General features: G+C 38.1%; 1 protein-coding gene across 2 annotated transcripts; it reads right to left on the reverse strand.

Moving 5' to 3' along the window:
- Positions 1-446: 446 nt before the first annotated feature.
- b4galnt1b (beta-1,4-N-acetyl-galactosaminyl transferase 1b) lies at positions 447-15,964 on the reverse strand. 2 transcript variants are annotated; one of them, XM_059330102.1, is made up of 12 exons: positions 15,469-15,964; positions 13,585-13,686; positions 11,578-11,800; positions 11,318-11,494; positions 9,297-9,403; positions 7,832-7,869; positions 7,570-7,750; positions 7,315-7,407; positions 7,012-7,199; positions 5,210-5,350; positions 4,239-4,476; positions 447-2,555 (listed from the first exon to the last, which is right to left on the reverse strand). In XM_059330102.1, the coding sequence occupies exons 3-12, from the start codon at positions 11,790-11,792 to the stop codon at positions 2,338-2,340; spliced, it is 1,596 nt and encodes a 531-aa protein (XP_059186085.1). In that variant the 5' UTR covers positions 11,793-11,800; positions 13,585-13,686; positions 15,469-15,964; the 3' UTR covers positions 447-2,337. The 2 variants fall into 2 exon arrangements, with proteins under 2 accessions (XP_059186085.1, XP_059186086.1); XM_059330103.1 differs by lacking the exon at positions 15,469-15,964 and adding an exon at positions 15,241-15,458.
- Between the last annotated feature and the right edge of the window lie 288 nt (positions 15,965-16,252).

Here is a 16,252-nt window from a genome sequence, read left to right on the forward strand (position 1 = left end):
TGTCACTGATGAAGTTTCGTTCTGACCCCTGTCCACAGAGCCGATGTCACACTTTGATGAACAAAAAAAAAAGTCCATAACAGACAGAAACATCACACAAAATAGTTTTAAAATATTCTTCTGGAGATTTAAAAAAAAAAAGGCTGATAAATCTCTGGCACCTCTTTGCTAATTACAAACAACTGTTAAAAACTAATTTGGGAAACCATAGAGAGATACAAGGGCACCATCTAAAGGCCATGGTACAAAAGAACAGCATCGTCACTTCAGCCGTGAGTGTCACTCTGACATACGGTAACTCTCCACAGAGTCGGTATAAAAACAAGATTTTTAAGCCTCGATGCTTCATCGTCTCACCTCGTCTCATTGACTTTGTCTCACTCAGTTTTCCTCTCATTTTCTGACCTCTTATTCTGAGTTTCAAGATGTTAAAAGGAAAGTTTGGCTTTTTCTTTTTTTAAAAAGTGGGGTTATATGGGATACTTGTCCAGCACAGAAGCTAAAAATCATGTTTGTTTAAGTGTACACTATATTTAGAAGATTTTCACTGCTTTGCCTTGCCGTCCGACAGTCCTGTTTATTTATTTTATCTTATTTATATTTTTATTTCTATTTCCCTGTTTTAATTGACTGTTTTTACTGTTTTCAATTGTGTCTTGCTGTTTTAATGTGTATGTAAAGCACTTTGAATTACCTTGTGTTGAATTGTGCTATACAAATAAACTTGCCTTGCCTTGCCTTAAGTTTATGATGTGGGAAACCATTCTATGAACCAGACTTTTTAGACAAAACATTTTACCTTGCAGCACATGGGAGTTGCCAGTCTATTGCTGCCCCGATCAGTTAGTTTATTTGTTATTGTGTGACTTTGGTGAATCTGAACTAATCCTAAAAAACACCAAAGTCACACAATAACACAAACAAAATAACAGATCGAGGCACCGGTAGACCAGCAAGGTAAAATTTATATTTTTGTCAATGGAATCTGGTGGCTTTGAAGAGAGCAAAGAACAGCTTCTGTTTCTTGTCGAAAAGGGCTCTGTCAGGGCAAGATAATGAGGGAAAAATATTCTGAATATCGCATAAACTTTTACTGATATCAATTATTTTTAAGCGACTACATTTTTTTTGCTGTTGCCCCTCTACAGCAGTACATTACTTAGCTTCTGTCTACCCTCCTGCCTGCTTCTCCTAACTGGGAGAATCCTACAGTAGCCATCTGCTGTAAGTGATACAGTGACTATAGATAAGTACCTCATACCTCAATTTATCTGAACTATCCCTTTAATTTATTACAAAACTCTCACTTCTGTCTCAATGTGTGTGTGTTTTTTTCTCTCTTCTTCTCTTGTAGTGAGGAAAACTCAACATGCACTTTGGTTCATTCAACTTTTTCTTTTTAGGCAGCATGTAAAGATGCAATCACTTTCACTGTCATCCATCAGCGTGCACTGGACAGAAGCACTCCTCCTCTTTAGATGTTTGTTGGGAGTGACAGACAGCAGATGACAAAAAAAAAAACACAACAAGGCAGCTCCCAGATCAGGTAACACCAGTTGGGGTGGGACTGAAAGTTTCTCCTCAGACGTGATTAACTGCGCATAGATGACACACAGGATTCTGGGGAAAGGTGGGGAAAGCAGAACCATAACACAAAGAGATAAAAACACCCAAAAGCCAGCAGCCAAACCTTTGGCATAGCCGCCAGTCATGGAGCGTGGGCGGGTACCTCAGGCGGTGAATGCGTTCTTCATGTGGCGTTGGTGAAGAGGTTACCTACAGGACGCACTGCGTCGACAGGATTGTCACTTTACAGAAGTGTCCCCTTGTCCTCAGGCCCCTCAGATGCTTTTTTCCAAGCTCAGTCTGTTTTGGATAGTGCAAATTGAAGGAGGACAGATGTTTCTCTGCTCACATCTAATGGACTGACTGTGAAGATGCTACCTGTTGGCTTCTCCCAAAGCTCGGTCGTTGTGAGAAAAGCCAGATAAACTTTGACAACCAAAAAGTAATTAACAGAGAAGATGCTGTGATTTAACTGGGTCTGAGTAAACAACATGATGTGTTTGTTACAGCTGATTCTCTCTGGAGATCTTGGACTTTCATATCTGGCTTCTGGACGTGGATAAGGACTTTCTCAGCACTGACAGAATAAACATGCTAAAACTGCTCTAATGGCGCATTTTCTCTTCGCTGATTCCTGAAACCTCTCGAAAAGGTTTTCAAAGAAAAGGCAAACCGAAGCGTGTTTCTGAAATCTTATCCGACAGAACGAGACGGAGGAGAACTTCTTTGGCAACTCAGGAAGAGCAGAGGAACCCTCAGGACAGAGAGGAGCTAATTATGAGTCAAACACTGAAATCTGTTCTTAAAGAACAGGAGGCCGTTTTTCGTGTGTGTGGCATCGGACGAGGCCGCAGGGTAACGGAACTTGGCATAAATCTTGTCACTCTCTGATTGGCTCGCCCAGGGAAGTCTGATTTTGGTGGCATGATTCACGATGACATCATCACAAGAGCCCACGTGGAGAGATCCGAGGCCGTCGATGAAAAACTCTGCAAAACAAACACAAAACAAAATGATTCAACAAAATACATTCAAAACATCAACTTATTTTAATCTTAAGTCATTTGATGAACTATGGTGCCTCACTAGGGACATTTGGGGATTTTGAATTTTTATTTGTTGATGCATATGGTAAACATTTTGGCAAGCATGTAATTAATATTATTCTTTTTTTATTTTGAAGTTCAAGTTTAGCTATTATAATAACTCTATAATAAACTGTAAACTGATTTTAATGATATTGAAGTTATGAGATAAATATATAGAATGAAACAAAAATAAATATAAAGTGATTATAAATATTTCAATTGCTTCAATTTGGTGCAGCCATAAAAATATGACAGCAGAGTGACAAAAGAGGTTTTTACAAACTAAAAGCTAAGGGGTAAGAAGTGAGACACTGGATATTAAAGGACTAATTTAATTCAAGTTTATTAAATGTGTGCATGTAATTTAATTACAGCAGATCTCTGATTCTGGGATGTTGTGCATGTGCTGATTAGAAAATTTCACACTATTATTTCTTTGCAACTAAAGTCTTGGTAAATGATACCATCTCTAACTAAAATAAGATACAAATCTTTAATACATAAATTACTAAAACACTTTCCTGTTTAGCGTGCGTTGATGATTATGCAGCTGAGTCTAATGATTACACCTTGCTCTGATAATGTGTAGTTACCATCATGTTACTGTGTCTTCTCTACATATGTGGCATTAGAAAATATCTATATTATGTTGATTGTTATAATAATGATAATAAAGGGAGGTCTGGGCAAGCCTGTGAGTGGTAGCTCAACACAGATAAGATCAAACTCTGAGTCTACATCCAGAGGGGATTAGTCCTGTTGTGGATTGTTAAAATAATCAATTTTGATATTGGGCAAGATCAGGAAGTGGATCTGTGTTCGTCAGGACAGTAATGGCTAATACATACTAGCCGAGTAAGAACAGAGAAATTTGGTCTTTTTCTCGAGGTGGCAAGAGCAAAAACAAAGTTAGTTCTCGCCAGGACATTTCATACTTCATGAGAAACTCAAGTGCAGAACTTCTGGGAAGTCCTCATAGGGCCCTCCCACTGTAGCAAACGTCAAATTCAAATTTCTGACCAATCACACAATAGTTGTAGGACACCACACAAGAAAAAAGTTCTGCCCAGATGATGTGTCAAGAACAGAGAAATTTGCTCTTTCTCCTAGGGCTGCAAGAACGAAAATGACGTCATTTTATTCTTGCAACAAATCTCTCTGTTGTTGCGGGGTATGTATCAACCTTAAGACTCTATTACACATTTTAAGTCTTTTATCTTTCTTTTATTCATTTTAACTCTGTTCTGCATTTTGTTTTATTCTTACTCACTCTGTAAAGCACTTTAAATTGCAATTGTGTATGAAATGTGCTATACAAATAAACCTGCTTTGCCTTATGCCTCTTGTATATACCCTTGTTTTCTCCAGTTTCTTGTTCATTTTAATGCCTGGTACAACTAAAGGTACATTTGTTTGGACAAATATAATGATAACAACAAAAATAGCTCATAAGAGTTTAATTTAAGTGCTGATATCTAGACATTTTCCATGGTTTACTTGATGATGATTTTGGTTGTTATCAAGAAAACCATGGAAAATGGCTCGATATCAGCTTTCTGAAAATAAATCTCTTGCTGTACTCACCCAGGTGAGCGACCCTGGCGAGGCGTGGGTCAAAGCCGACCTGCTGGACTTTGTCTGTGCGAGCCAGGAAGAAGTTAATGACTCCGTCAGTCACGACACAGTTGGGGAATCCTTGGATGACGTGATGAAACCCTCTCCTCATGTGTAAACAGTCGCCCTCCTCCTCCCCCGACTCGATGGAGATGGTCTGTCTGTAGGTGGCAGTGTAACCTGTGGCCTCCCGCACTGCACCACCCACCTGCACACACACACACACACACACACACACACACACACACACACACACACACACAAGGTCAAGGTCAAGGTCACGTTTATTTCTAGAGCACCTTATATACAACCAAGGTTGAACAAAGTGCTTTACATAAATGAATAACAACAAAAAATCCAATCCAATACAAGATACATAGTTGAATAACAAGAAACTCACAAATAAAAATGAAAGACAATTTAATCTAATAATATATGAGATGAGATGTACAATACAACACACTAGTTTCTTCTCACGCAGGTTCGAAAGCCTGGGAGAAAAAATGAGTCTTAAGAGAAGATTTAAAATTGTCCAAAGTCTTTGACGACCGGATATGCAGCGGTAAACTGTTCCACAGCTTCTGGGCAGCCACTGCAAAAGAGCATTTAGGCACATCCAGGTAGGACTCATTTGCAGACCTCAGAGCTCTCGTCGGTCTGTGAACGTATATGAGTTCGGTCAAATATGCTGGAGCCAATCCGTTTAAAATTTTAAAAACAAACATCAGGATCTTAAAATCTATTCTGAAACGGACAGGAAGCCAGTGTAGAGAGGCCAGAACTGGGGTTATGTGTTCACGTTTCTTTGTGCATGTTAAAAGACACGCGCGCGCACACACACACACACACACACACACACACACACACACACACACACACAATGACATCACTGACAGAAAACACACCAGACAGTCAAAGTCGTTTGATGTTTTATCCCTCACCAGATCCAGAGTGGTTTTCTCTAAAACATCCACCAGTTTCTCCAGCTTGGTGTAAGCGGTGAAGATGAAGTCGTCATCCACCCACAGCACGTATTTTGTCGTCACCTGAGAGACGGCGAGGTTTCGTCCAGCAAACCAACCCTAAAACACACACAGTGGTGGAATGTAACTAAGTACATTTACTCAAGTATTGTACTTAAGTACAACTTTGAGGTACTTGTAGTTTACTTGAGTATTTACATTTTATGTAACTTTATACTTCTACTCCACTACCCTTAGTTACTTTTCAGGTCAATTTTTAACATAAAAACATGATCAATTTAAAGTGATTAGCCTTTTATTTTTAATTATTAATCCTCATAACAAAATTATAAGTAGTTAAATGAGAATGGGAATGTCGCAGAGCCGAATTCAGGTGGAAGAAGGACAAGCTGTAGATTTCATTTCAGATTTTAAAGGACTGCTGGTGCTCTAATCAAAACATTGTAAAGGTATCCAAAAGAGAGTATCTGTCAAGCATTGTCACAAAAAAACTACAAGAACTCCTGTGTACTGTTCAGAACAATTGACTCTGTCCTGAATGTCCCACAGCCTGTATGTTTAGAAACATCCATCGGTGTGTGTAACAGTTTTCTGCACTTTTTTATTGACAAAGTTGCTTCCACAAGAGCTCTCATCTCTCCACCCACCTTATCCACCCTTCTGTCTCTTAGACTTAGACTTTCTTTATTCTCATTGCACAAAAACACAATAGTGAATCTGGCAACGAAATATCGTTGCTTGGCTACCGCAGTACACAGATCAGAGAACTGTTCCTTGCCCATGTGACTCTATCAGTGTTAGAGGATGTGGTGGCCCATATGAAACCATCTGGTTCCCCTTGTGATGTGATCCCTCCCCACTTCTTTAAAAAAGTTTTCTCTACCTTAGGGCCCTCGGTTCTGACTATTGTAAATAGCAGCCTGTCCTCTGGTGTTGTCCCCGTAAGCCTCAAACACGCAGTTGTACAACCCTTGCTGAAGAAGCCTGGCCTTGACAGCACTGTTTTAGCAAATTTCAGGCCCATCTCATCTTTATTTGTTTTTATCTGTTCTTTGTGGTTTTTAAAGTTAACATTAATTTTAAAACCCACTTTTATTTAGTGGTTTTTACCCAGCATGAGACTCACTCTGTTTTAGTTGTTTTTATTTGTCCTCTGTTTTTATTGTTGGTCTGTCCTGCCATGTACAGCACTTTGTAGTTATGGTTGAGTTCTTTTACTTTGATACCTTTAAGTACATTTTGATGCTGATACTTTTGTTGGGGATCTGAATGCACACAACACAGAGATTAAACAACCAAAGAGCCTCAGAGTGACATTGTAACATAAAATAAAAAATATCAAACTCACCACTAACATGAAGCAATTCAAAAATATTAATAAAACAGTATTTATCAAAATAAGAAAACATGGTATATTTATATGTATGTAGTATATTTCTATAGATATATGAAATGTGTTATTATAACATATATGCTGTAGAACGAATGTATATACAACATATGTATTATGTGTTAGTAGATTTTGTAATGATGTATACATATATGATATGTAGAAATGTGTGTAATATGGATTAATATGTGAATAATTTTTGTTTTGTTTTGTTTTTTATTTTCATTATGTTTTGTGTTTTCAACTGTATATTTGATGCTGTTGGACCCCAGGAAGAATAGCTGTGGCTTTGCTGCAGCTAATGGGGATCTTAATAATAAACTAAACTAAACTAAACATTGTGTGTGTGTGTGTGTGTTACTGCTCCTACCTTTCCAAAAGGCATGATGTAATGTTCGATGTAAGGCCCAGAAATGGTTTTGGGGTTTTCGCTGTCATCAGCGATCACTATGGTGACAGTGGGATAGTATTTTCTCACGCTGTCGATAAGATTTTGAAGCTTGTCATATCGAAGGAAAGTCTTTGTAGCTATGGTGACGAGGGCACTCACGTTGTACTCTGCAGAGAAAGAACATCAAACGACTGTTAGAAGACACGTTTTTCTTTTTAGCAAATCATGATTTTTCAAATATAAAAGGCTTATTTTAAATAATGACATGATTTGTGGTTTTACCTCCTTTGGATCCGGTGTTGTACAGTTTGGGTGTAACACCGTGACGGATCTTGATACTGAAGCTGGCTTGATGTCCCTCTGTCTCAAACTGCACTAAAAGACACAACAAAAAGTACTTTTAATAAATCTGATTAGTATAATAAGATCCCACTATGACTGACGGCTCCACAGTTGGTAATATGCACATTCCTGTACTAAATGCCATTTTTTTAAATCCACAAAAGTACCAAAAATGGTTTTAGCTTGAGACCTCACCTGTGTCTGCTGTGCTGGGGTGGAACAGAGTGTTTGTGTAGGTGACAAACTGCAGCTGTCGGTTCAGGTTGGGCAGCAGGCTGCTGGACAGAGTCATGTGCATCTCACCATCACCTTTGACTTTCACCTTGTCCACCTCTGCTGCCACGTTCAGCGTTCCCAGCGTGGCAGTGATGTTTATCTAAAAGAGAGGTAGGTGAGATTAAAGCAAAGCTATATCTCCAATACAGAAATTAAAAGACAGACACACGAAAAGACTTACTGAGTAGTGGTCTTTGGGAAGGTCGTGTAAGGCCAAGCCTGAAAAAACATGACAACAATTGACAGACTTAGTTTCTACAATCATGTGATAAGATAATAAATATTTTTACTGAGGAATGGGCATTGAGCAATTTTCCACTACCCACTGTTACTTTAGTGTTTTTTTGTTTGTGGTTTAAATCACTCTCATTTTTAAAAATGTATAAGTGCTAAACACGTGTTAAAAATGCTCCCCATGTCATGCAGATGAGAGAAATCCATTGTGCTTTTTGTGCATCAGACTGACAGGCGGTTCAATAGAAGACAAATTCAGTGGTGGAATGAAACTAAGTTCACATGCTCAAGTGCGGCACTTAAGTACAATTTTGAGGTATTTGTACTTTACATGAGTATTTCCACATATGTAACTTTATGTGTCTGCCTCACTACAATTTAGGGGCAAATATTACATTGAGCTGACAGCTTTAGTTACTTTTTAGGTGAAGATTGAACATGAAAAAAACTCCATCAATTTAAAATGATTATGCTTGTTTATAAATTAAACCGCATAGAAGTATGTTACAGTTTTTCTCAGTCGCTTTGGTGCATTTCTCACATCAATATAAACATTTTCACAACAGTTAGTTCAACCTTGAACCATGACTGATTTTCAGTATTATGTTTGTTGTATGTTCAGTTCCAATATGTACTGCAATATTGTTTACAGTTGTGTACAGCTCTACATATCCAGTGTCTTGTACTCAGTTACCTCACTAAATACAGTAATGTGTAACTTTACTGTAGTTTTCAAATGGCTGTGCAAATAGTATATAGTGCTGTCTTGAGCATTTTCAGGTAGTGTCACCAAGATCTGACTTTTTTGCATTGGAAAACATTTACAAAGTAATGAAATGAAAACATGACAAAGTCATTCGACTATCTTTTTCATAGACAATGGTGTCAGGACTTTTCATCTTGATGTCACTGACACTTGACATGAATGAGCTATCCATTTTGAGAAAGCGACACGCTTTTGCAGGTTATCAACTAGGTTTTGCAGGTTGTACTAATTGTTTTGAGAAATGCATTTACTGTTGTGCAAATGTAAATAGTGATGTGAGAAATGCACCAAAGAAAACTGTAAGTAGTTAAAATGAGCTTTCCTGGACAACAGTAAAATGCTGCTTACATAAATGCATCAATAATAATGTTTCAATGATGTATTAAGAATACATTAAAAAGTGTAAGTGGGGCCGTTCTGCACGATCACTGCTTTTGATACTTTAAGTACATTTTGATGCTGATACTTTTGTACTTTTACTAAAGTAAGTTTTGAATGCAGGACTTTTAATTGTAGTGGAGTAATTCGGCAGTGGGGAATTATTACTTTTACTTACTTATACAATCCAGTCTATTTCAGAAACACTGCAATCTGATTAATGACTAGTTTTAAAGCATGTCCCACTCTGTCTCCATCTCTGTCTTACCTGGGATGATGATTGTTTTCAGGGGTCGCACCTCCACCCCCTGTGTTGGATACTGTAAGGGATTATTAGCCTCTGCAATGATGAGATCATCTGCAGGTGTCTGTGACCTGAGGGGGGAAAGATCACATCACAAAGATGCACACTGCAGCTCACACTAAACATACATCCAGAAGAATGGACAGGACAAGATAAGTGGGTGTTTAAAATCCAACAAGTGTGTGTTTGTTCTTTGAAAACACAAATAGTAATGGATAATTCAAGAGCCGCTATTAATAACAGGCCCTTTATGGTTTTGTTTTTCACTGAAAAAAAACCCTAAACTATTCAATGTTAAAGGTATCAAAGGAGCCAGTATACGGAGGAGTGCATGTTTTGCTCTTTGAAAATACAAACAGAAGAGATCTTTCAAAAGCAGCTATTAATAACAGACATTATCTCCTTGTGGTTGTGTTCTTTGCTGAAAAAACCCCAACGACACTTTTCAATGTTAAAGGTATCAAAGGAGCCAGTAACTGAGGATAGATACTGAGTCATATGATCTTTCTATTTTATCTCTTTAATAGTTATTTGAAGATGTGTTCTGGAGCAGTTGAATGAATCCTTAGTCGCACCAGACTAAAAGAAGAGGAGGTATTTGAGAGAGTACCAATTCCATGGACCCAACTTTTCTACTTCTATGATCATTTCATTGGGTGTCTATAAGCTAATCACGAGGTTCCACATCATATAAAGTGGTAGAGCCACGCCCCTTTTTCAGCAAGCATGGCCCACTGGGAGGAAAGGGGAAAAATGAGGATGACGCACAATTTAATCTATTATTCATATAGTTAACGCACATAATTAGCATTTAAATGATCTTTAAATTAAACTAGATGTTATATTATGTATAATTATGTATCATATAGATTTACAGCTTTTACTCGAATTGGACTGGACGAGGGATCTGAATATCACTGGAAGGTAAATACTGTTTATTTACTCTGACTCTTGTTCAAACAGTTTTAATTTTCATTAAGTTTATAAAACACATTTCATATATATTTTGTATTATTTTAATTATATAAACATGAGGTAAGTCCAGAGTGGTTTGTTCAGTTCATCAGTAATGCTTTTAAAAAACATCAGATATTTTGTTGTTTTAAAGCCTAACTTTATTCACGATGAGAGTAAACTATATATATATATATATATATATATATATACATATATATAGGTATTGTATGTATATAAGGTGTATATAATGTCTGTGGGATAAAAAAAAATCATCTTATCTTAAATGTAATTTTAACAAGTAGGTGGTTCACATTCAGGTCAGTCAGCCCAGATAAAATATAAAATATTTTAACCTTTTTTATAGACAGTACACAAAGCAATTTAAAATTTAAAAAGGTCAAATGAAACTAGACACATCTAGTAGAGTAAATCTAGCATAAAATCATTAAGCAAAAAGAAATAAACTTTAAGTAAAAGCCCATTTATAAAATATTTATTGAATTATTAAATTATCCATTATTTTTTACAAGACAACTTTAAGGTAGCTTGTCTGATTTCAACAATAGTGGAGCCCGACCCCCTTCTGTCTCAGGCCTCGCCCTGCGAACTGAAAACATCTGGTCTGCAAATCTGAGAGTGGGTGTGAGATGTTTAACGGTAAGCAATGGGGAAGAAGGCCGTCCAGTCTTTTCAAAAATAAGCAATAACAATTTTAAATTAATTCTCAAGGGTAACCAGTGCAATGAGGCAAGAAAAGGGGAAATGTGCTCATGCTTTGCAGTTCTCTTAAGAACGGTAGCGGCTGTATTCTGTACAAGTTGTACAGTAATCTGAGTAATTGAAGACAAAAGCATGAATCACAGATTGTGCATCACTGAATGAAAGAATGGATCTTATCTGGTTCTGCATTTCCAGTTTTTATTCGATCCAGCTCATGCTTCACAAGTTACTTGAACAATAAGATGACACTCAGATGACATAAGATGACATTGTTATCTTGCTCTTCTGACAACAATATTTCTGCTCACCTTTTTTGGAAACTCTTGTACTCTTTGGCACGTCTCCTCTTCATTTCCTCCAGCTCAGAGGCCTCAAAGGCGGTGTGCAGCGGGTGAGCTGACACTCGCGGGAACAAGAGTTGGGCGAAGGGCAGGTTCACTCCACCACTCTCACCCTCACACACACACCCGTTACGTGCCAACAAGCTGATCGGAGGACATCAGACGTTAGAACAAGTCATGTGGTGCATAGACGTAAAACAAATGAAGAGAATGTGAAAGTGAATTACCTCGCCACACTGTCCCTCACATGAAAGGGGATGTTGCCAAATCGGTGGTCTGGTTCTGGGAGTCTCTCCTCCAGATGCCTCTCTATATTTTGCCCCTGTCGCTGCCAAACATCCACTGTGGTGTAAGCCCGAGTGGGCCACGAATGGAGCAGGGCCAACACCAGCACCACAGACACCAGGATGGCAAGCAACACTGTCTTTCTCAGAGAGCGCATCCTGAAACCTGACACACATACAATCATGGAAAAAATGATTAGACCACTCTTGTTTTCTCCTTGCTTTCTTGTTCATTTAATGCCTGGTACAACTAAAGGTACATTTATTTGGAAAATATAATGATAACAACAAAAATAGCTCATGAGAGTTTCATTTAAGAGCTGATATCTAGACATTTTCCATGGATTTCTTGATAATGATTTTGGTTATTATCAAGAAAACCATGGAAAATGTCTAGATATCAGGGGTCAGTATGATTAAAGACTCAATGGTTGTTGTGATTATTCCTCATGTGCACAAATCACTTTTTTATATTCTTACTCCCTATATTCACTCCTCCTACTACTGGAAAAACACATACCCAGCTTGGGAACCAATGCATTAAGAAATAGAGTCTAAAGTGCAGCTGAAACTAATAATAACTTCTTCAGCAGTTAGCCAAGTCAAGTGGATATCTTCCAAAGTTACTGCCAATAATCTGTATTGCCTTCTTGTGTGTAGTCTGGGCTCCAGATCTGCAGCACATTATCCACATGCCTTGTGTTTATATTAATGGTAGAGCCATTTAGTGGTGCAAAGGAAAGGATGAAGAAGTATTTCTTCGATAAAGAATGCATTACATGCCATTTACATCTGTTGCTCTCTGTGGTGTCGTAAAACGTTTTGGCATCTTAAGTTTGGTCTGGATGGCGACCAAGAATCAGCAACATGGCTTCTAAACCTCCTATTGTTTGTCTGTGCTCACCACATCAAACATTATGAAACTGGCACAAGCAGAATAGAAGAAATATTCATACAAGTCTATCAACAGAATTATGTTTTAGAGCAGCTAGCTCAAAATGTAGAACTAGAGTTGGCATTTTACAGTGGTAGTAAGTAAGCAAATAAATTCAGCATCTAAAAGTCCTCTCTTCCATTTTCTTCATCTCAGCTTCATCTATTAAATACAGATGTTTCACTTCTCAGGAAAACACAATAACCTCTGGCTCCTACCTCCCAGCTGTCATGAACAAAATCTCTATTTCCGCTCTGAATGCTTTTGAGATATTACTCTGTGTGTGTGTGTGTGTGTGTGTGTGTGTGTGTAGTGGGGGTGGGTTCGGGGTCAGAAGGAAGCTGGTTGTCTTTCTTTCTGCTACAGCTTGAATATCCAGGACCGGTCCTGACATTTTGGCGGCCCCCGAACATGTTTAGCACAACCCCCCAGCTTTATTTACCTGTTTGCCATAGAAGTCAATGTGTAAAACAGCTCATTTAATGTAAATATCCCCCTCTAAAGAGTTTTAAGTTGCCAGTTACTGCAAACACCTTTAAGTGTTTAAAATGTATGAATGTTTGTAGAATTAAAATATTACTTTTTTATGTTATTTTTTGCCCATATTTCAGCTTTACTTGACAGTAGCCCCTTTCAGACTGTCATTTCAAGCCGTGATACTTAAACCTCTGTGACGCTTCACCTTCAGTCTGAACGTCCTAGAGGCGTGATGGGGGGACCAAGTGATCCTGGCTCTGTACCGCCTTCAGAGGTAGTAACAGAGGCTAGATGTTTCAAAGCGGGATCAATGGGAACCAGTGAAGCCGGCAAGACAGAAAATATGTGATGCACATTATTTGTGTGACCAACACTCATGTAATAAAGAAAGGCAGTGGACCATGTCATCAGAAACACGCCACTTGACGCAACTAAGGATGCCCCAAATTAAAAATCTCCTATACCTAGTTAACAAAATTCTCAGCTTCTCTTCTTATCTAGCCCTACCTGTGTGTTTAAAAATAAGTCAGAACATTTACCCAGCTGCCTCTATCCAGTCAGTGAAAGGCCATCCTCTGTAGGCACCTGCATCTCCAGAAACCATGTAGATAGTCACAGAAATGAGTTAGCACCGTCCGCATCTGGAAACAAAAGGAAAAAAGCCAAACGAATCATACAATATAGGGTACAAAAAATAATTACAACATCACAGACTAGCTCCCACAGAGGAATTAATTATATGCAAAACTGCACAAAGCAAATGAATCATCACATAAAAACACAGTCGAGCGTCCATATGGTGCTACATCAGCTGATTGCATGGTCTTACAGCCCCCAAGGGAAATCCCTCAGGGTTTGTGGGGAGTGACCAATGTAGCTTTTCTGTGGTAAAATAGAAAGAAATCAATAGGATAGAATCAGTATGAGCAGCCAATCAGCTGGGCGCTTGTGGACCTGTGCACTTAAACATCTCTCAAAGGAAATGCTTTGACAGTGTCCCTTTTAAAAGCACTACTCTCTGTTCTATTAGTGATGTAGGATGTGTGCATTATATTTAGAGAACTCACTATAGTGTCACTTTCTTCACGAGTGTAGACTCAAAAGAGAGTGATAGAGATATATTTATGACATTTAGTTACTTTAGGCAGCACTCAGCATTTGGCCCTGTACATATAAGATGAAATACATAGAAATAAAAAAATCAAAGAGAGATAAGATAGGATTTCTCTTCAAAACTACATCTTCAGAATAGATTTTGCGCAAACAACAAATTTCATCTTACAACTAAAATCTTTATACAGTCAGACCTTTAGGCTCATGCTTCCTACATTTACCTATAAATTGCATGCCACAGGAAATTAATAATCTCTCATTATCCTAACTGTAACAAACACATGCAACATTAAACAGGAAAATACACTGACCATGAAACAGCAATGCAAAGACCATACAAATCCATTATTATAGCCTACATCACAAAAATGTTCATATGTGCAGATTTTAACAACAATTTAGTGGTTAAAACACATTCAATTACAAAAAGATAGCATGATATGATCATATCCAATACATTAAGTTATTGCTCAGCTCAGGCAAAAACTTAATACGTCTACAAACCAAAGAATCTGATGAATATGAACAATAAGGAATGCTTAATTGTGTCATTATCTTTTCTTTTTTTCCAGTTAATCTGCTAATTCATCCCCACAGTCCTTACAGGGGCATTACCTGCTTGTGTCTTTATACTATAGCTGTGATGGTGGAACCATCCTGAGACATGTAGTAACAAATGATTAAAGTCATGAGGAAGGTCCCTAGCGAGTTAAAATTAACGTGCATTAGTTTCGCTGCTGTTTTTAATTAACCTATAAAAAGACGCCTATGAGGAGAGCTGTGGACATGCTCGAGACACACACAGCTATGCGGGTCCCTCCCAAAGTGCGCGTGACAGATTTGTTTTCTCATTCAGATTCTGAATATTAAATCACCGCAATTTAATTCTGCATCAACAACTCTTCCATACCGCTCTGCATCAAAACATGTCAAAGTAATGCAATCATGTGTCGAGCTGTGCACATATTTGCTGTGCAAAGATCTCGCAGACAGGCCCATTAGCCTAGTCGTGAATAAGACTGCAGGAGGAAAAAAATATCATGCACTCAAAGCTTGTTGTATCTTGCGATCAAATTCCTTACAAGCTGAATAAAAAAATCTCCAACCAAAAACAAAGATCCATTGCATTCAGGCTTTTTATCGACAGATATTTGGCTCCGAAATAGTCCACGCCTGTCTTTTCTTCTCCTGCTTTGCCCCGTGGAGAAACCGTCAGATGTTCACCCAGAGACCGACAAAAATAACGTGCAGAAGACAGAGATACAGGCCCATTTTTATTCCAGTGAAATCACAAGAACAAGGGAGCTCACCTCAGTTCAAAGACGCACAGTATAGGCTGTTTTACCTCCTGCCGGCATGGAGGTCGCCCGTCTTAATGAATTTCCTTCTCTGTGGTCCTCCAAATATGATTAAAAATGGAAAAATGTAGCAGCCAGGAGACAAATAAGGCGGCCGCACATCGCAGCACTGCAGGCTGTATAAGGACGGACGCTCCCCCTGCAGCAGCAGCAGCAGCAGCACAGCGGAGAGCGCACAGCACCTCAACACAACACTCAGCGGTCAATCAGCGGAGCAGCTTCATCAAGGAGCTCTGGCATGCGACGTGCAATATATAACACAATTCTTGAACTGTATATGAACTATTGCACGGATTCAGGAAATTTAGATTTTACAAAAATGCTCATAAACATAACTCAACAATAAGATCTGCATAATTATGTGTGCATGCGCGCGCGCGCGCGCGCGTGTGTATGATGGGTGGGTGTGGGCGTCTGTGCATCTATGTATTTGGTGTGTGTCGTATGTCCAGCATCATGTGTGGGAATGGGTGTGCTCAAGGGGAGGTGCTTTTCTTAAATAGACTGCCTCTATTTCTAGATTAGATTTCTAGATTGGCTGCATTATTAAAAATAAATAAATAAATAACTATATATATATATATATAATATATATATATATATATATATATATATATATATATATATATATATATATATATATATATATATATATATATAAATAATATATATATATATATATATATATATAATTTAGGTATCTTTTATATATACAGAAGAACACGCTTGTAAAATG

The sequence above is a fragment of the Centropristis striata genome, chromosome 3, assembly GCF_030273125.1.
Source record: "Centropristis striata isolate RG_2023a ecotype Rhode Island chromosome 3, C.striata_1.0, whole genome shotgun sequence".
Classification (NCBI taxonomy): Eukaryota; Metazoa; Chordata; class Actinopteri; order Perciformes; family Serranidae; genus Centropristis; species Centropristis striata.

Excerpts from the sequence above, each read along its gene's own strand:
- b4galnt1b (XM_059330102.1), bottom strand. The coding sequence starts at position 11,792 with ATGCGCTCTCTGAGAAAGACAGTGTTGCTTGCCATCCTGGTGTCTGTG. Across the intron at positions 7,200-7,314 it reads CAACACCGGATCCAAAGGAG|AGTACAACGTGAGTGCCCTC; the intron begins GTAAAACCACAA and ends CTTTCTCTGCAG. Across the intron at positions 5,351-7,011 it reads ACATCATGCCTTTTGGAAAG|GGTTGGTTTGCTGGACGAAA; the intron begins GTAGGAGCAGTA and ends TGTGTGTTTTAG.